The 21,400-nt window shown below is 37.7% G+C and overlaps 1 protein-coding gene across 1 annotated transcript in view; it reads left to right on the forward strand.

Annotated features, from left to right (window-relative positions):
• The window catches only part of UBR5 (ubiquitin protein ligase E3 component n-recognin 5), a 138,693-nt gene that overhangs the window by 34,524 nt on the left and 82,769 nt on the right, over nucleotides 1-21,400 (forward strand). Inside the window, exons 2-5 of the mRNA XM_052651971.1 lie at nucleotides 10,284-10,328; nucleotides 10,931-11,012; nucleotides 11,489-11,565; nucleotides 12,266-12,385. Of these exons, the coding sequence (XP_052507931.1) occupies nucleotides 10,284-10,328; nucleotides 10,931-11,012; nucleotides 11,489-11,565; nucleotides 12,266-12,385 (324 nt within the window). The remainder of the gene's footprint in view (nucleotides 1-10,283; nucleotides 10,329-10,930; nucleotides 11,013-11,488; nucleotides 11,566-12,265; nucleotides 12,386-21,400) is intronic.

Here is a 21,400-nt window from a genome sequence, read left to right on the forward strand (position 1 = left end):
AAAACCAAGACTTTTCTCTTAAAATTTTGGCTGGATGCTACATTTTTGGAACGGAAGCACTAAAGAAGTCTTCTTACTCTGTTAGCATGCAAGTTAACACAAGTTTGACTCTTGTATGTATATATAGTCTTACTGTTAAGAAATTGATATTAGGTGAGACAAAGACACAGGAAATTATAAAGAAGAATTAATGTGTAAAGGCCAAATCTTTATCTTTTCCTACCAAATTTCTTGTCCATTTGGCATGTGTATTTCCCTTTTCCTGTTTTGAATGGAGCTGAAAATAAAGTGGATGGTTTTGCTTTAAAGGAAAATGACTCACTTTCTTGTGCTAGTTTCTCAGAGATGTGTTTATCTTTTGAATGGCACAGTAAAAACTTTGGGATTTTGGTCTCCTTTTCGTTTTGTTATGAAAAATGTTATTTATGGCATTATATAGGAATTTCTAACTAGAATATTTTCCTATGTTAAGGGAAGAAATTATTTGTAAGTATAATGTCTTTTTCTTTGTTGTAGTTGCAGAGTATTTCTATAACGTGGGTTTTTCTCATCTTAGTTGTATAGAAATGTTTGAGCTGTTTCAACTGAGAACCATTTTAGGAGTAAGAATTAAATTTCCCACTTAAAATTTGTATCATTTTCTGTATTTGGAAACTTTTTTTTTGGTCTTGAATGTATCTTGAGGCTGAATATCTTGTGTTTATTTATTTAAGGTAAAATGAACACATTATATAAACAGGCATTCGTTTTCTCCATAAGCACAAAGTGTATAGAAATCCTACCTATAACTGGTTACTCGGGAGCTGACAGAAGGGTTTTTTTCCCCCCTCTATAAAAGCCATCATTTGGGTGATTTGTAGTCTTTTAAAAGTCAGGGGACTTCCCTGGTGGTCTAGCGGCTAAGACTGCTCCCGGTGCAGGGAGCCTGGGTTCAATCCCTGGTCAGGGAACTAGATCCCATGTGCCACAACTAAGACCTGGTGCAGCCAAATTAAAAAAAAAAGTTAGGTGTTTGCTGTCTGGCACCATTTTCTTTGGTCGGCAAAAAAGAGAGAAAAGTCAACTCAGATCTGAAGAAAACGTGGCTAAGACTTATGTCTAAGCAAAGATATATTATGGATCAAAGTACAAGCTGAGATTTGCATTATAAAACTGAACAGAGTACTCTTCCCGAGGAAATACCCTCTTTTAGAGGGTGGGAGGAATAATCTTCTGTGTCAGTGGTCTCACATGTAAACGCCTCCAGGTGCTAGGCAGGTAAGGGCACCTCTTGTCACCACTAGTCAATAGGAGCTTGGTTGTTAGATCTCATTTTTCAAGAGAAGCTAGAAATCTGAGTACCTGTCTGAAATTTTCCAGTTTTACATGTTGGCCAAGTTCTTTAAGAGTCTTTTAAAAATTTAAACGGCCATGTGATTCAACATCATGTTTACACCTGTAGGCTGGCAGTTTGTGACTTAGACTTAAAGCCTTCCCCCTCCCCACCCCTTTTACTGATTGACTATAGCTTTTGCATGTAAATCTTAGAAGTTCTTTCTGATCCTTGCCTCTACTGCCTCGCCTTCCCCTGTTGAAATAAGTCTTTAGTACTCATGAGAAGTTTAATGCATGGAGGCAGGGTTACATTTTTCATATGCTTTATGCTGCATTACCATGTTATTTTATATCTAGAGAATCATGCATGGACACATTTATTCTGAGTGCACAATAGACCAGTGGATTTTTAAAAATTAGTTGATTAACTGATTTTTGGCTCTGCTGGGTCTTTGTTGCTGCCCGGGCTTTTCTCTAGTTGCAGTGCGTGGGCTTCTCGTTATATTAGCTTCTCTTGTTGTGGAGCATGGGCTCTAGGGTGCTGGCTTCAGTAGTTGTGGCTCGCGGGCTTAATTGCTCTGCAGCATGTGGGATATTCCCAGATCAGGGATGGAACCCGTGTCCCCCGCATTGGCAAGTGGGTTCTTTACCATTGAGCCACCAGGAAGCCCCTGGGTTTTAGTTTTAACAGTATTAAGAGTTCATAAATAGTGTTTCAGACCCTCCATTGTAACCAACCTTTTAGAAACCATCACTTGTTGAGTTTTGGTGTAGTGATTTTTTTCTTCTATGTATGTATTGTCTAAATACCTGTACTGCTTCTCTCATTATCCACCCCTCCCCCCTCCCCACCCCCAATTCCTGAGAAATTCTGAAGCTAGGAATGCATGATCAGGGTTAAATTCAGATAGAAGCAGTACAGAATGAATTTTTAAAAACTGTATCTGAAAATTGAATGTCTTGAAGTCACATTTCAGACATACAGCAAGAGAGTCTTTCATAATCACAGAGATGAAGGGAATCACCCCTAAGTGCTGGTGCTTCTTGTTTGGGCCAAGTGAAGTGAAGTCGCTCAGTCGTGTCCAACTCTGCAACCCCATGGACTGTAGCCTAGCAGGCTTCTCAATCCATGGGATTCTCCAGGCAAGAATACTGAAGTGGGTTGCCATTTCCTTCTCCAGGGGATCTTCCTGCTTGTTTGGGCCAAAGCAACCCTAATTCTGCTAAGCTGTTCTGAGGCCCACAGGTCAAGGTAGCTCCGAATATTTTAAGTCACAACACAGTGAGCAGGTAGGCTGAAAGACTTCATCTCCTTCACCCATAAACAAATCCACAGTGCAGCAGGAGGAGGAGACTTGGTTATCCCTTCAGTCTTGACACCCAAAACTCCCTGAAGGGGCTCCCCTTGAGCAGTGGCCTGCTCCAGGACTGTGTGAAAAGGGACTTGGGATTGGGATACCCACTGTACAGGATTGAAGAAGCTAACTCCAGGCCTTCGGTTGGGGGTGGGAATGTACTTACTAAATGCTGGCACAAATAAATGACCGTCTCAAAATGCTCCCTGCACCTTTGCCGAAAGTATATTCTTTTTTCCCAGTTACAGTCCTGCTGCCAGGCAGCACCACCATATAATAGCTTGAATTTATTATTATTATTGATAATGTGAACAGTTGGCATGCAAGGAAGCATTTCACAGGTGGCAGTGTATATGGTGTGGTGCAATAGTTGTATAAAATAACTGTGTTGTGGAGGGACTCCCAATACTCAGGAAAGTGTGTGATGATACAGTGCAAAGACCATGTTCTGTGGTAGGAGGAGGGTTTGACTCCTCTCTCTGCCATCAATCTGGTAATACAGCCATTGCTGCAAAAGAAAAAAAAAAGTGCGCTTTGATTGCCTCTTGAATTTTAAGCTTTAGAGAGTTTGCTTTTGGAGAAATGCCAGAAATATTCCTACAGTATTTATTTTTCTACAAAAAGCTTATCTGGGTGCATTTAAGTTTTGGCAGTATCTGCCTTCTCTGACGTGGATGACAGGTATTCTTTAAGACATTTTCTGTAGGAATCTTATGATTTAGTGTTGTAAGTAGCCTTTCACTGATTTACTGTTGTTTCTTCATATGGATTATTAAACCCTATATTCCAAAATAAAATTATATGGATAGGTAAAAGTTTTATTTCCATGAATGGATATCTAGAGAGTGGAGTGAGATCACTTTAAAGGTAGTTTGCTAATATGATTATTGGGTAACTGATGAATTATCAGATGTTTTCACTGTGTTAACTGGTCTGTTAATGAGTTAATATGGGCAACCTTCCTAAAAAAAATCTGTATATTCATTCACACTTTTCTTGCTTGTTCTAAACTTCAATTTGAGGTAGAAGACCTGAGGAGTAGTTTTGTTTAGTTTAAGATCAGGAATCTTTTCTGCTCCTGAAATGTATTGTAACAAGTTTTATTGTACATTTTCACTGTTGGAAAGAAATGGAAGAGTGGGGAAATATACTTGGTAAGTTTTATCTCTTCTTTGCTTAAAGTCTGAAGCCAGTTTAGATGGAAACATAAATGACTGTAGAATGTCAAATAGACCATTAAAGGGTCCTGTATGAGGAAGAAGCTGTAGGTTTATCTGGGAGGAAAATTAGAGCCACTAGAAAACTTCACGGAGAGGAGGTAGTGTTTGAGCTGGGCCTGAAGAAATAAGAGCTAGACCAGAGGAAATGTATGGGTGGCAGAAGAATTAGGCCACTTTCCACCACTAAAGTGAGTACTGATAAACGTGAAACATGGATAGGTATCCCTGGTCTTACAGGTCCAGGTAAAGAACATCATCTTGTAGAAGGTGGACTAAGGGAAATACATGCTGGAAAATTGGAGCCTTTTAGGGGTCCAGACACACCTAAATTTTTTACATTTAGAAATGTAACTAGGAATCTAGCAGGTTTCATTCATTTGGGGGATGTGTTTATTGAACAGGTGGCAGGGGATTCAGGATTAGGGCAGAGAATTATAAAACTGAAGACCCTACATTAAGTGCTACTGTCAGCTGTGGGTTGTAGAAGTTATAATGTTAAATTTAGGGGAGATGAGACTGAAATTGTAGGGAATTTCAAGGTCAGCTATGAAATATGTTACTTTCTAGCAGGTACTGTTATACTTATTTCTCTTTTAATACTGGTTTGCTGTTACCTTACCTTGGTGCTTGAAAATTTTCCAGCCTGTGGTTCTGTAAATCTGTCTATAAATCTGAAGGAATAGAATAGATTATTGATTCGGAATACAGAATAAATCTTTGGTGTTGGAGTACTAAGGATTGTCAGAAACATACTGCTAACCTATCCATTGTGTGTTACAGCCACCTCACAAAGACTTTCCTGCCTGTCTCCAAATGAGATTAAATGCTGAGTTATGAGGTTATTTTGTAATGTTATGCTGTGTTCTTAAACTTGTTTCCCATCACAATCACATGTAAAGATTTATTCTGAAATGGAAGTTGGTAAGCTCTAAGGTGACCTTCCCTGGTGGCTTAGCAGTAAAGAATCTGCCTGGTGAGCTCTAAGGTGGCCTTCCCTGGTGGCTTAGTGGTAAAGAATCTGCCTGCAATGCAGGAGATTGCCTGCAGTGCAGGAGATGTGGTTTTGATCCCTGGATTCAGAAGAATCCTTGGAGAAGGAAATGGCAACCTGCTCTAGTATTCTTGACTGGGAAATCCCATGGACAGGGGAACCTGGTGGGCTACATACAGTCCATGGGGTTGCAAGAGTCATACTTGACTTAGCAACTACACTACCACCACCAGGGTGGCTTATCTTTTCTTTTAAAAACAGAAAACTTGTGTTAATATTACAATGGGAAGAAATACAGAAATGCAAAGAAATAGAGGAAACAATAGAATGGGAAAGACAAGAGATCTCTTCAAGAAAATTAGAGTTACCAAGGGAACATTTCAGGCAAAGATGGGCTCGATAAAGGACAGAAATGGTATGGACCTAACAGAAGCAGAAGATATTAAGAAGAGGTGGCAAGAATACACAGAACTGTACAAAAAAAGATCTTCTGACCCAGATAATCATGATGGTGTGATTATTCACCTAGAGCCAGACATCCTGGAATGTGAAGTCAAGTGGGCCTTAGAAAGCATCACTATGAACAAAGCTAGTGGAGGTGATGGAATTCCAGTTGAGCTGTTTCAGATCCTGAAAGATGATGCCATGAAAGTGCTGCACTCAATATGCCAGCAAATTTGGAAAACTCAGCAGTGGCCACAGGACTGGAAAAGGTCAGTTTTCATTCCAGTCCCAAAGAAAGGCAATGCCAAAGAATGCACAAACTACTGCACAGTTGCATTCATTTCACACGCTAGTAAAGTAATGCTCAAAATTCTCCAAGCCAGGCTTCAGCAATATGTGAACCGTGAACTTCCAGATGTTCAAGCTGGTTTTAGAAAAGGCAGAGGAACCAGAGATCAAATTGCCAACATCCGCTGGATCATGGAAAAAGCAAGAGAGTTCCAGAAAAACATCTATTTCTGCTTTATTGACTATGCCAAAGCCTTTGACTGTGTGGATCACAATAAACTGTGGAAAATTCGGAAAGAGATGGGAATACCAGATCACCTGACCTGCCTCTTGAGAGACCTGTATGCAGGTCAAGAAGCAACAGTTAGAACTGGACATGGAACAACAGACTGGTTCCAAATAGGAAAAGGAGTATGTAAAGGCTCTATATTGTCACCCTGCTTATTTAACTTATATGCAGAGTACATCATGAGAAACGCTGGGCTGGAGGAAACACAAGCTGGAATCAAGATTGCCAGGAGAAATATCAATAACCTCAGATATGCAGATGACACCACCCTTATGGCAGAAAGTGAAGAACTAAAAAGCCTCTTGATGAAAGTGAAAGAGGAGAGTGAAAAAGTTGGCTTAAAGCTCAACATTCAGAAAACGAAGATCATGGCATCTGGTCCCATCATTTCATGGCAAATAGATGGGGAAACAGTGGCAGACTTTATTTTTGGGGGCTCCAAAATCACTGCAGATGGTGATTGCAGCCATGAAATTGAAAGACTCTTGCTCCTTGGAAGAAAAGTTATGACCAACCTAGATAGCATATTAAAAAGCAGAGGCATTACTTTGCCAACAAAGGTCCATCTAGTCAAAGCTATGGTTTTTCCAGTCGTCGTGTATGGATGTGAGAGTTGGACTGTGAAGAAAGCTGAGCGCCAAAGAATTGATGCTTTTGAACTGTGGTGTTGGAGGACTCTTGAGAGTCCTTTTGACTGCAAGGAGTCCATCCTAAAGGAGATCAATGCTGGGTGTTCATTGGAAGGACTGATGTTGAAGCTGAAACTCCAGTACTTTGGCCACCTCATGTGAAGAGCTGACTCATTTGAAAAGACCCTGATGCCGGGAAAGATTGAGGGCAGGAGGAGAAGGGGAGGACAGAGGATGAGATGATTGGATGGCATCACTGACTCAGTGGACATGATTTGGGTAAACTCCAGGAATTGGTGATGGACAGGGAGGCCTGGTGTGCTGCAGTCCATGGGGTTGCAGAGTCAGATACGACTGAACTGAACTGAACTGAACAGTTAATAACTTTAAGCATTGTAAGCTTTTGGACGAGGATCCTTTGATGTAGATGAGTGCCTGATAATTTTGGACAAACATTCAGTAACTTAGTAAATTTAAATGAATGTGATCAGTGGCCTGCAGTGATTCTGAGTTTTGCATGTCTGCCCAGGATTCTGTAATATTAAGGGGAACAAAGTATTCCATATTTTGTAGTTAGTACTTTGGTTTTTTTTTGCTTTGAAGATTTCTTTGTTACTGTTATCTGGGATCCATGTAGAAAAAGGTTTATGGGGCCAATTTAGTTAAAATAACTATCTTGAAATTTTGAAAAATGATATATATTTTCTATAAATTTGGGGGATTGAATTTAAGAAATTAAACAAATTTGATATTTAGAGACGCATTCTTAAGTGTCTATGTAAAATCAGTTTGTGTATGAAAGTTTCAAATGGGTAAGATGAAATTGAATATGACAGTAAATACTGTTTCAATATAAACGTTAACATAAATATCTTCCGCTGATGTATTTGCTTTTCATACCTTCTTAACAGTTTCAAGATTAAAAAGAACTAGAGAGGACTGATTAGTCTTCCTTCACATAGATGAGACCAAAAACTTAATGGGCTACTAGTGGTAGATGAGCTGGGAGTAAAGCCTGGATTTCTTGTCAAGCAGTGGGTATCATTTCCAGTACAAATGGGTGTACATTTCAGATACAGTTAGGAGTCCACTATGATTTTTGATAATAGAAAGTTTTATGTCTGTAACCATTTCTTCTATCCCCTTCCTAATGTGAAATTTGCTTTTGAGTTATTGAATTGTTATTTTATTTCTCTTTATTTCTAGCATTTTGATATCCTCAAACCCTACTTTAGTTTTATAGATACTACCTGTGGTGGTATTTGGAGCCGTGAAAGCATCATTTAATTCTTAATCTCAGTTGTCCAGTTTTGAGAACACTTGCTCCCCTGTGCTTTGTGAAAACTCTGGAGAGTTTGGCTAACAGTGTTGGGCTAAGAAAAAAGGAATGGAAATGAGGGGTTTAGTTGTATGCTGGCGAACAAGTATCTTTTGACAGTGTCACTACTGTGGCTTTTGGGAAGTAAAGCCTTCCTTGGCCTTATCTCACAGTCTCTCTGCTCTGTTACCTGCTGAAGAGTTTTATACATGGCTCAAAGTGAATGTGGGCTGAGGAGAGAGAGCTCCTGCCTCCCTGCCGGGTCTCCTCGAGCCTGTGGTTACTGCCCAGAACAGAGCCTCCCAGTTTATTTTCTTCTCCCCATTTTCTAGTCAGCTTTCTTCCAGAGCTCATGAGTTCCACAGTGCGTTACTCTTCCGTTTTCTCTTGTCTTGGAGCACAGATATGTGCATTGTAAATGACCAGACTGAGATATGGTAAAAAAAGCTTGACTTCAAAGGACTGAAGAAAACATTTTTTGTTAATGAAAGACTAGGAAAATGAAAATTATTTTATTGAGAGCCAAATCAGAGATGATCAGATGCTATTTGGGAGTGAAAATTAAGTATGACATCATTCCAAAGTTACTTTTGCTTGAAAGTGTTAGTCACTCAGTTGTGTCCAACTCTTTGGTACCCCATGGGCTATAGCCCACCAGCTTCCTCTGTCCATGGAGTTCTCCAGGCAGGAATATTGGAGTGGTTGCCATTTCCTTCTCCAGGGGATCTTCCCAACCCAGGAATTGAACCCTCATCTCATGTCTTCTGCATTGGCTGGCGAGCTCCCAGGCGCTGCCTGGGAAGCCCTATTTTTGCTTAGGAATATGATTTAGTGTTGGACATTTGGTTATACTTAGAGGAGGGCATGGCAACCCACTCCAGTATTCTTGCCTGGAGAATCCCATGGACAGAGGAGCCTGGGGGCTCCAGTCCATAGGGTTGCAAAGAGTCGGACACGACTGAAGTGGCTTAGCACAGCACCATTTGCTTATACACATTTTAGTGTTTCAAAGATGCTCCTCGTAAAGAACAGAGGATAGAACTTTACTAGATAAAGTTGAAGGACAGTTGGTACGTAGTAGAATCTCTTATCAGATAATTAGCTTATTTGCCCACACATTGTATGATTTGTGGTAGCTTTTAAATCCTAAACTAGCTTTAAGTATGTTTAATTTTGAGTATCTATACCACTTTCATCAGTTGTTAGTACGAATGACTGAAATTTGATTTTATGTATTTTTGTCACTCTTTACAAAGCAAACTTTATGAAATTTCCTGTTGATTTACTGTTCTGTTCTTTTCCTGTTTTCTAAAATTCTCAGTTTATTTTTAAAAGAATAATTTCTGAAAATTATTTTTCAGTTATTATTAATAATAATAAAACAAATACTGTTTTCAAAGATCAGGCATTTGTTTAGGTAACTTAATAGAACTGAACTCTTAAAATCTCTACATTTGATTACATCTTTCTATTATAAAATGACTTCCTTAGGTTGACAGAAGTACCTAATTTAAATGAATATTACAGTTCTTTATATTAACTCAAGACTGTTTCTTTGAGAGAAACAGCAAAATGGTAATAAATAAGATGAGTTAATATCTCTGTTAGATAGCCCTTTGAGATTTTTCTAAGCATATTCAATAACTCTTAAAAATGTCAGGTGTTGTCCTTGTTTTACAGATATGGTCACTAAGGTTTTGTTTTGTTTTTTTTTTTTGCAACTCCACAAGAACACGAACCTGGGCACCAAGGTTTTAATTTGTACAATCGTGTGTCGCAAGGCCCTTCTTCCAGAACTTTTGAGACTATTCTCACTTTAAGTCAGTTTGGCTTCTGGATTGCTTCTGCCTTGTTATATTAAATTCTTTAACAGTTACATACTTTCCAAATAGTTTCACTTCGTGGTATACCTGTACCTTCGAGAATCTCTTTCAGCATATGTAGTACGGTGTTTGAAGAATTGGCTTTGCACTGGGCATTGATTCAGTTGCCAGTTCTGCTGGTTTGTTAAAATCTGGAAGCCTGTTCCTTTTCTGTAAAATAAGATGATGACTGAAGTTACAAATGAGGTGGTGAGGGAAGGCAACTGCAGGGTTGACTTACGGCTTTTTAGAGACAGAACTTAAAGATTATATACAAATCATTTTTGCCTTAGTAAATTTTTTGTGGTGGTGCGATGGTAAAGAATCCAGTTGCCAATGCAGGAGACCCAGAGACGTGAGTTCGGTTCTTGGGTCAGGAAGGTCCCCTGAAGAAGGAAATGGCAACCCACTCCAGTATTGCCTGGGAAATCCCATGGACAGAGGATCCTGGCGGGCTATAGTCCATGGGGTCACAAAAGAGTCGGACATGACTGAACGCACACACACGAGAACTCTTTTGTTTACAGAGGCTCTGTATGTGTTGTTTATTCATGCTTTGTTTTGTTTTTAAAGGTTACGAGAAGTTTCAGAGAAACTGAACAAATACAATTTAAACAGGTAAGAGTTTTTAAATATTTTGTGTTTCCTGCAAAGAATAGCTGTTTTAAAAAACAAAAATTAGGAAAACGTACTCATGTTTAGGTAGCAGCTATTAAGTATATTTTAATCTAGCTGTCAGCTTTTTATGAGTGAGTTCATTTGAATTATAGTTTGTGTTCATACTGATTTTTAAAAACTCTGCCATACCAAAGAGGTATAATGACTATAGATAATGTATTTCAATTATTGCTTTAAAATATATAAATATTAGTTTTTTTAAAAATGAGTTTTGCCAGCAATTCTTTGGTTAATTGAAATTGCAAAAACCCTCAAGGGTGTATTTGCCATTTAAAAAATAATTTTCTTATTTAAATTCCTTGTGGCTTTTCATCATAATGATAGGGTGTTATAATTTTCATTTTATATATATATACACACACACATACACACGCTCACACATACGTATGATTTTATTACATGGTATACACATACACTCACACATACACCCACACATATGATGAGTGTATGTGTATACCATGTAATAGTTTCTAGTAAATACTATGACTTTGGAGGAAAGAGAAATAATAACTTTGCTTGCATGTTTTTTTTTTATTCCCCAGCCACCCCCCTTTGAATGTACTGGAGCAGGCTACTATTAAACAGTGTGTGGTGGGACCGAATCACGCTGCCTTCCTTCTTGAGGTAAATTGTTTACTCTTAAGTTAGTTAGAGAAGTGAAGATGAGTGTCAAAATACAACTGTGCATCATCCCATGTCTTCCTTTTGGAAGGAACGAGGAAAAGAGCAGTTTCTTATGATAGTTATTTCAGAGCTCACCCAGTTCCATTTCCTTATTGTATAAATTCTCTGGCCCAGAGAAAGTGTAAATGATTTACTAGAGCTTGAAACTAGTTAGTAAGAGAATGGGGAAGTTCCTGATATCCAGTTATTTTCTTACTCTGAATTCTGTTAGATTAAGATATTTTACATTATCTTTACTGGTTTCATGGGAACGCATATAAAACATACTTCTGGCTTCAGGATGAGTGCCTTCTGGAAGGGAGCTTATATTTTGGCTTTTTGAATTGACAGTGATAGATACATAATCTGTTCATTGAATAAACTCAAGTTTTAATGCACATTTTTACTTGGGAAAGTTGTATTTTCTTTGCTTCTAGGATGGTAGAGTTTGCAGGATTGGTTTTTCAGTACAGCCAGACCGATTGGAATTGGGTAAACCTGACAATAATGATGGGTAAGACATTATGTCCTTTCTATTTAATAAATAATTTAATTCTTAAAGGTATAATATTCCATCTGTGTTTTGATTTTGGGAACCTTCAAGTTAAAAAGCATTGTAGAAAACCAGATGCTTAAAATAGAATGCAGTGGTTACTTTGTAGTTTGATTTTAATTTTTATGTAAGCAGTGATTTTTAACTAAAATATTCACATTAAAAGTAGCAGAGGAATCAATGATCACTTAACAGAATAGGTTACCAGAAGTATGATATGTATTTGGTAGGTTCCAAGTCAGATTTACTCTTTGAGTGAACTGCCTTTTCAGATCATGTTTTTTCCCCCTTAATATTCCCAAATCAGGTAACTCAATTTGAAATTAATGAAGTCTTCAAAGTTTTAGTCTTTATAAAGGATGACAGGTAAAAAAGATTGCTAGATAATGCATGATGACTTTCAATTGACTGCTTCTGAGGAAAGTATGATTACTTTTAAAAATCTAAGAAACAATTTGTTTGCAGCTAAACCATGAAAAAGTCGGACAGGAGTTTGATTGTTACCAGGTTACAAGTTGTTAGATTTGCTGTTTGTTCTGAAGTGTCCATCTCAGTGAGAGTCATCAGAATTGTTAAGCTGATATTTTATGTAGTGAAGCCTGGAATTCCTAGGCAGTTGGGGACTTTTCCGTGATTTTTCTACCTCTTGTTTTTTTCCCAGGTCAAAGTTGAATAGCAGCTCTGGGGCAGGGAGGACATCGAGACCTGGTAGGACAAGTGACTCCCCGTGGTTTCTCTCAGGTTCTGAGACTCTGGGCAGGCTGGCTGGCAACACCCTGGGGTAAGCTGTGGCCTGATGATGCATCCACTGGTCTGTGAGTGCTGTCACTGCGAGTGGTCGTCTCAGTGTTACCTAGTGACGAAGCCAGGGACCTCTGGGCAAGGTCTCCTGTTGCTCAGAATGAGCCACCATGACTTAAAAGAGCCCACATAGGCTAATTACTGTTAACCTAGGTTTTTGATCTTTTATAAATGTATAGTGGCTATATGCATTTATGTCATCTATGTTGTTTTTTAAATTTCAGTTATATTATCTTTGGTCTTATTTTTGATTAATTCTTGGGTAAAAAAAATTGTAACATTTCTTTCTAGTATCCAAATCTGGTGGTTCTTTCTGAATAAATTTAGTGAGGCTTCAAACTATTATGTAACTAAATTTTACTGCCTTTAATGAAATCTTTTTCACTTTAAAGAAATTGTGCTTTACTTGACATATAACAGTTGCAAGTGCACAACATAACAATTCAATATTTGTGTATACATGTATATAAATGTTTATGGCCCTTGAACAATGTGGGATTTAGGGCACATTTTTGATCCTGTACAGTCAAAAATCCACTTGTAACCTCTGACTCCTTCAAAACTTAACTACTGATAGCCTCTTGTTGACTGGCAGTCTTAGGGTTAACATAAACAGTTCATTAATATGTATTTTGTATGTTATATGTATTATATTCCATATTCTTATAATAAAGTTAGATAGAAAAAATAAAACATTGAGAAGAAAATACATTATACAGAGTGAAGTAAGCCAGAAAGAAAAACACCAAAGTACAGTGTGCTAACATATATATATGGAATTTAGAAAGATGGTAACGATAACCCTGTATGCGAGACAGCAAAAGAGACAGAGATGTATAGAACAGTCTTATGGACTCTGTGGGAGAGGGCGAGGGTGGGATGATTTGGGAGAATGGCATTGAAACATGTATAATATCATATGTAAAACGAATCGCCAGTCCAGGTTTGATGCATGTTACAGGAGGCTCGGGGCTGGTGCACTGGGATGGCCCAGAGGGATGGTATGGGGAGGGAGGTGGGAGGGGGGTTCAGGATGGGGAACACGTGTACACCCGTTGCGGACTCATGTTCAGTTCAGTTCAGTCGCTCAGTCGTGTCCAACTCTTTGCAACCCCATGAATTGCAGCACGCCAGGCCTCCCTGTCCATCACCAACTCCCGGAGTTCACTCAGACTCAAGTCCATCGAGTCGGTGATGCCACCCAGCCATCTCATCCTCTGTCGTCCCCTTCTCCTCCTGCCCCCAATCCCTCCCAGCATCAGAATCTTTTTCCAATGAGTCAACTCTTCTCATGAGGTGGCCAGAGTACTAGAGTTTCAGCTTTAGCATCATTGCTTCCAAAGAAATCCCACGGCTGATCTCCTTCAGAATGGACTGGTTGGATCTCCTTGCAGTCCAAGGGACTCTCAAGAGCCTTCTCCAACATCACAGTTCAAAAGCATCAGTTCTTTGGCGCTCAGCTTTCTTCACAGTCCAACTCTCACATCCATACATGACCACAGGAAAAACCATAGCCTTGACTAGATGGACCTTAGTTGGCAAAGTAATATCTCTGCTCTTCAATGTGCTATCTAGGTTGGTCATAACTTTCCTTCCAAGGAGTAAGCGTCTTTTAATTTTATGGCTGCAGTCACCATCTGCAGTGATTTTGGAGCCCCCCAAAATAAAGTCTGACACTGTTTCCCCATCTATTTGCCGTGAAGTGATGGGACCAGATGCCATGATCTTCGTTTTCTGAATGTTGAGCTTTAAGCCACCTTTTTCACTCTCCTCTTTCACTTTCATCAAGAGGCTTTTTAGCTCCTCTTCATCTCTTCACTTTCTGCCATAAGGGTGGTGTCATCTGCATATCTGAGGTTATTGATATTTCTCCTGGCAATCTTGATTCCAGCTTGTGCTTCTTCCAGCCCAGCGTTTCTCATGATGTATTCTGCATATATGTTTAATAAGCAGGGTGACAATATAGAACCTTTACATACTCCTTTTCCTATTTGGAACCAGTCTGTTGTTCCATGTCCAGTTTTAACTGTTGCTTCTTGACCTGCATACAGGTTTCTCAAGAAGCAGGTCAGGTGGTCTGGTATTCCCATCTCTTTCAGAATTTTCCACAGTTTATTGTGATCCACACAGTCAAAGGCTTTGGCGTAGTCAATAAAGCAGAAATAGATGGTTTTTTGGAACTCTGTATCTTTTTCCATGATCCAGCGGATGTTGGCAATTTGATCTCTGGTTCCTCTGCCTTTTCTAAAACCAGCTTGAACATCTGGAAGTTCACAGTTCACGTATTGCTAAAGCCTATGGCAAAACCAATACGATATTGTAAAGTAAAAAAGAAAATACATTTACAGTACTGTTCTTATCAATACTGTAAGTTTGTACCATCTGTTTGCAAAATGAATTGTCTGTCATTCCTATATGATACAAAACTCTAGATGGTATATGTATTACTAACACTAGACATCAAAAATGGGAAGATAATGTGAAAGGGAGATTGATATTTATTGTATTTACAGATACAGTGATTGATGCATTGATAGTGAAGAAGCAGCAATATGACTACTTCATGGGAGCCTAATTTAAACACTAATGAATGAATGGTTATAAAAACTTCATGGCATGTAGTATTACAGTCATATTTATCATATGACATTAGAAACATTCATTAAAAAGAAACTACTTACCTGTGATGATAGACTGAAACGCTGTTTGTCTAATTAAGAGAAAGAGACACATACTGTGTGGTAATGTAATTCTACGAAAGCAGAGTTGTAACACAGTAAGAAAACTCATTGAGCAAGCAACAGTAAGAAAACTAACATTATTAGTTTTATATTAAATATCACTCACCTTATGCCTATGTAAGCTTAGGCTACTGTCTACAAATATTTTATGCATTCATGACATAACTTTCTCTTAACTTTTTTGGAGTTTTTCCAGGCTTCGTGGTTCATCTGTGAGTTTTTAATATTCCTGTTAGTCCCCCCCCCCCCGCCAAAAAAAATCCAATATATTTATTGAAGAAAAAATTATATAAGGGAAGCCACACAGTTAAAGTCTCTGCTGTTCAAGGGTCAACTGTAATGTGAAATGAAACAGTCAGTTATTTAATACCCATCACCAAATCTGGTTACAGATTTTTTTCTTTCGATGAGGACTTTAGAGATCTACTCTCTTATCAGCTTTCAAATATACAGTACCTTGCTGTACATTTTATCTCTGTGACATTTATAACTGAAAGTTTGTACCTTATTTTTACTTTTAAATTATTTGTAAAATTTTTACTTTTACATCAGATACCTCTTAATTCCATATTCTCTAAAGCTGTTATGTCATTGAACTAAAAGAATCATATACAAATTCCAAGCCAGATGGTTTTATTCATTTTATACCTTAATTTCTGAGTAGCTAGATCTTCTGAAATTACCCATTTAGTGGTTAGATAATGTCAAAGCAATGGTGTTAGCATATGTGTTCAAAAGATAATCAGAGAAATAGAAGCAATTTAAATTGTTTCAAAATATAATTAAGGAGAGGAAGATGGTTTTAAACATTTTGACTCTCTTGCTAAAGCTACATTTAAAACTTGAGATCCCATTTTATCTGATAAACTTGCAAAGTATTTGATTTTATTTAAGAAAGCATGCTATTATGTATCATACTATGTCAGACTTTACCTGTTTAAAGATTAAAATTTAGTTCTTTTTTTAGTTGAGGGATTGTCACATTGTAGCCTACAGGCTATATCTGTCCTGACTGCCTCCTATTTTCATTGAGACAGCTATACTTGATGCTTTCTCTGTGGTTGCTTTTGTGCTAAAATAGCAGAGATGAGTTGCCGTGACAAAGACTGGTGAGCCTACAAAACCTAAATAAATGATTTACTTTTCTGTACTTTACAGTTTGCTGATCCCTGCTTTAGTTTATTCATTTACCATAGTGGCATTTGTTCCTAATGCTGTACTCTTTATTTCTAAATTTAGCTTTTCATTTGAAAATTATTTGACTTTTAAAAATCGCAAACTTTCACCCAGCTTCCCCAAATGTTAACGTTTTACATAATCATAGTACAGTTATCAACATCAGGAAATCAACAGTGATCAGTGCTTAATCTGTAGAGTTTATTCAGATTTCATCACCTGTCCCACGAGCACGTTGCTCTGCTCTGGGATTCAGTCCAGGATCCTCTGTTGGATTTGTTGTCATGCTTCTGTAGTTTCCTCCAATCTGGGACAGTTTCTCAATCTTTCCAGATAAGTTTGAAAACTGGTTATTTTGTAGAATGTTTGATTTTTGTCTCATTTCCTCATGATTAAACCCAGGTGATGCATTTTTTTTAAGTCTTTATATTTTAAGAGCAGTTTTCGAGTTCACAGCAAAAATGAGAAGGTACTGACTGTACAGGGATTTTCATACTCCCCCTGACCACATGTGTAACGTCCCTTGTTATCAGTACTCCCCACCAGAGTGGTCCATTTGTTATAGCTGAGGAACCTGCACCGGCACATCATCACCCACAGTCCATAGTTTTCATGAGAGTTCAGTCTGGGTGTGGTACCTTCTCTGGGTTTGGAAAAGTTTATAATGACATGCATCTTTGATTGCAGCATCATACAGAGTAGTTTCACTGTCCTAAAAATCCACTGATTTTTTTTTTACCATCTCCATAGTTTTGTCTTTTCTAGAATGTTGTATAGTTGGAATCATTCAATGTTTAGCCTTTCCAGATTGGCTTCTTTCACTTAGTAGTATGCATTTAAGGTTCCTCCATATCTTTTCATGGCTTAATAGCTCATTTCTTTTTAGTGCTGAATAGTATTTCATTGTATGGATGTATCACAGTTGATTTACATATTCAGCTACTAAAGGACATCTTGGTTGCTTCCAAATTTTGGCAGTTATGAGTAAAGCTGTGTGGTGGTTTTTGTGTGGATGTAGGTTTTCTGCTCCTTTGGATTAAACGCCAAGGAGCACAGTTGCTGAATTTGGCGTTCTGGATTTTGGTCATTTAATAGGCGTGTAGTGGTGGCTTGTTTTTTTTAAATTCGCATTTGCTCGATGATATATGAAGCACCTTTTTGTATGCTTATTTGCCCAATGTAGCTCTTCTCTGGTGAATTTTCTTTTAAGGTCTTTGGCTCATTTTTCCATCAGATTGTTGATATATTTTAGATAACCATTCTTTAGTCAGATAATGTCTTTTGCAGTTATTTTGTCCCAGTCTGTAACTTGTCTTTCATTATCCTCACAAGCATCATTTACAGAGCCAAAGTTTTTGACTTTAATGAAGGCTAGCTTATCAGTTACTTATTTCATTGTGCCTTTGGTGTCATATCTAAACAGTCATTGCCAAATCCAAGATTGTCTAGATTTCTTTTCTGCTATCTTCTTGGAGTTTTATAGTTTTGCGTTTTACATTTAGGTCTATGATCCGTTTTAATTTTTGTGAAGGTCTGTGTCTTTTTTCCATGTGGATGTCCAGTTGTTCTAGCAATGATTGAATCAGCTGTCTTTGCTTCTTTGTATTGCCTTTGCTCCTTTGTCAAATATCAGTATTTAAGTATTTATAGGGGTCTGTCTCTGGGCTCTTTATTCTGTATAATTGATCTATTTGTTTTTTTCTCCAGTAGCACACTGTCTTGATTACTGTTCCTTTATTAGGGTCCAATCAGTCAAAAGAACTTTGTTCTTCAGTATTGTGCTGGCTATTTAGATATTTTGCCTTTCGCTATACATTTTAGAATCAGTTTGTTAATACAAAAAACGTGGTGGGATTTTGATTGGGATTACAGATGATGCATTTTTGGCAAGAATACCACAGAAGTGATGATGTGACCTTCTCATTGCATCATATGTGGAGGCACATGATATTGACTTTTCTCATTACCATGGTGGTTATCCCTGACCACTTAGTTAAAAAGTGAGGTTTGCCAGGCTTCTCAAGTATAAAGTTACTATTAAGATTTCCCCCTTTGTATTAATGTATTTATATTAATACACAAAATAATGTATTTTGTGGGGAGATGGGCTTCCCTGGTGGCTCAGCTGGATACTTCCTGACTATGTAAATAGTCCATTTTCCATCATACTTTTGCTCATTAACTGTAGAATCCATTGATAATTTCTTCTTTCATTACTGTGGTGTTGGCCAAGTAGTGCTTTTTAAAATATGTTTTTATTATTTCTTTTACACTCATTAATTGAAATTTGACTGTAAGGAAGAACTTTTCCTCCTCTCCCATTTCTTTTTTATTCTATTTTATTCTGTTACTGTTGAGTTATTTATGTTATTATGGTCTCATGGATATTTGTTTTATTTTACGGTTTGTAATCCATTGCTGTTTCTGTTGCTTAAATTATCCTAGATTTAAATAATTGGATATAACCAATTATAATAGACTGCATGACAAGATGACTGAAAGAGAGTAGTGGAATTTTATGTCTTTGGTAATGAAATACACAACAAAGATGATAATAAAGGAGTACATTTGAGCTTGGATAAAAACCTTAGTAGACCTGCTCTAAAAGAAGGTTAAGGCTAGTTTTAAGACTTTAGAAAGCAGGGAGAATCATTAGTTTTTGTATTCCTCTTACTTATGCTTGATTATATTTGCTTTTTTGAATCATGTTTTTATAAACCTGCTCCACCTCAACAGACTCTCTGTTTTAGCATTGGGTTCATGATTGCAATTCTGAAAAACGTCACAGTGTTCCCACTGACTAAGCCATATGTTTACCTTTATTTGGTTTTGCAGATGTCCACAAAATGTAAGCACTTAAAGGCTGATTGTTTCTCTTGGCCTGTATGAACATTTTTCTCAGTTTGTTGATGGAAAAATTGTAACCAGTATTCTGTAAATTAAGAAATTTTAAAGTCAAAAATGTTACCCTTCATAATACATTTTCTTTCTCCGAGTTGTATAGTTCCCCCCTCCCCCCACATTCCTGTGTTGAAATAGTAAACTTTAAAGAAGCTTGCTATTTATTAGAGAATCTAGGGTATACAGGTGCAGTCATATATGAAAGACTGTCCCCACAGACCTTGGTCTCCAGCCCCTTCCTTCAGAGTCCTGGCTTGTTCCCTTTGGGTTCATAGAGGTGTTGTGAATCAGGTGGTGTCTGTTTGAGAACTGCATTTGAAAGATTTTGGGATAATTAATACTGTTTTTTTTTGCTGTCAGTGTGGGTAATTGAGAATTGATTATGTATTATAACTGATCATTCTTAGGAATACATAACAGTCAATGTTTCTAGGACTTTTAATGTTTTTCCCTTGGGGGTTTTGCTAATTGGCAGTGTGCTAAGGCTTTCTAGCTGCTGTTTTTTCTGTTTCATAATTACTCAGATTTATCCTGGGAGATATTTTAAAAATCTCCAGGATATTTTTGTTAAGCGCATTTCAGTTGGTCAAGAACACCAACTTTGAAGGGGAAGAACACCAACTTTGTTTGGAGAAAGAGAGTGTGTGTTTAAAGAATGTTTAAAATGGAAATATTAGTTTCTAAAGTCTCTTTATCCATTGTTTGTTATCACCCATTTTTAAAGGAGGCAGCTAAACAGTTGATGTTACCATAGAAGTCTACAGGGCCATTGTTACCAAATGCAAACTTCCATTTCTCTCCCATCCCCCGCCCTTTAATCTTAAGAAAAGCTGCAAACTTGTTTTTTTATGGGAAATCTTCTGACTTAAGTGTTGAAACTAGTTAATATTTCCGTGGAAATAAATGTGTACATATGCACAGGCACACATATACCTATCTAGTATGTAAGTGTATGTTTGTATGCATGTGTATATGTATATATTCTTTTAAATAAGCTTCATATTTTTTAACAGTTTTAGATTACAGAAAAATTACAGAGGTAGTACTGAGAATTCTTGTATGCTCCATACCCAGTTTTCACTATTAACATGTAACATAAGCCTGGTACACTTTTTATAATTAATGTATGTTGACAAATTATCATCAGCTGAAGGCTGTAGGTTGTTCACATTCCCTCATTTTTTTCTTAATGTCCTTTCTGTTCCAGGATCCCATCCAGGATACCACAGTGGATAGTTGTCATTTCTCTGTAGGCTTTTCTTGTTTATGACAGTTTTTCAGACTTTTTTTGTTTTTGATGCTGTACATTTTTTTAAACTAGCCAAGTATATGGACAGCACTTATCCCATGGGTATTAAGATTGTTATCCCATGGGTATTAAGATTGCAAACTGGATTAATTCCATATTATGAGTGATTTTCCCAGTTGATTGGAGTCACTTTGTGTATCTTGAGTATTATAATGGGGTCAAATTGTAGGATTAATTTGATGAGTGAGGTGTGGGTAGTAGAAACTGGTTTTTACATTATTTTTGAGTTTAATATTGAAAATATTTATATCTCACTATATATATATATCGGAGAAGGCAATGGCACCCCACTCCAGTACTCTTGCCTGGAAAATCCCATGGATGGAGGAGCCTGGTAGGCTGCAGTCCATGCTAAGGGTCGGACACGACTGAGCAACTTCCCTTTTACTTTTCACTTTCATGCATTGGAGGAGGAAATGGCAACCCACTCCAGTGTTCTTGCCTGGAGAATCCCAGGGACGGGGGAGCCTAGTAGGCTGCTGTCTGTGGGGTCGCACAGAGTTGGACATGACTGAAGTGACTTAGCATATATATATATATATATATATATATATATATATGGCGAGAAAGAGAGGCAGAGCTCACTATAATCATAGTATATTTAGTCAAACGCCTTGCTCTTTCTCTGGACAGCAAGCTGGATAGAGGAATGTTTAGCATCGGTTGAGGCAGGAAGTCTAGTAGGTTGTTTGGATTCCAGCAGAAGAAATCCTGCACTGTGGGTGTGAGTAGGAAAATGTGGTATCCTCCATAGTAACAGTCAGGTTAATGAATGGGCAAGCCAGAGATATTTTGACCTTTGTCTTTCAACTAACCTCAGTTGAGGTTTTGTGTAACAGAGATTGCAAATTGGCCATATAACTTACTG

The sequence above is a fragment of the Budorcas taxicolor genome, chromosome 14, assembly GCF_023091745.1.
Source record: "Budorcas taxicolor isolate Tak-1 chromosome 14, Takin1.1, whole genome shotgun sequence".
NCBI lineage: Eukaryota > Metazoa > Chordata > Mammalia > Artiodactyla > Bovidae > Budorcas > Budorcas taxicolor.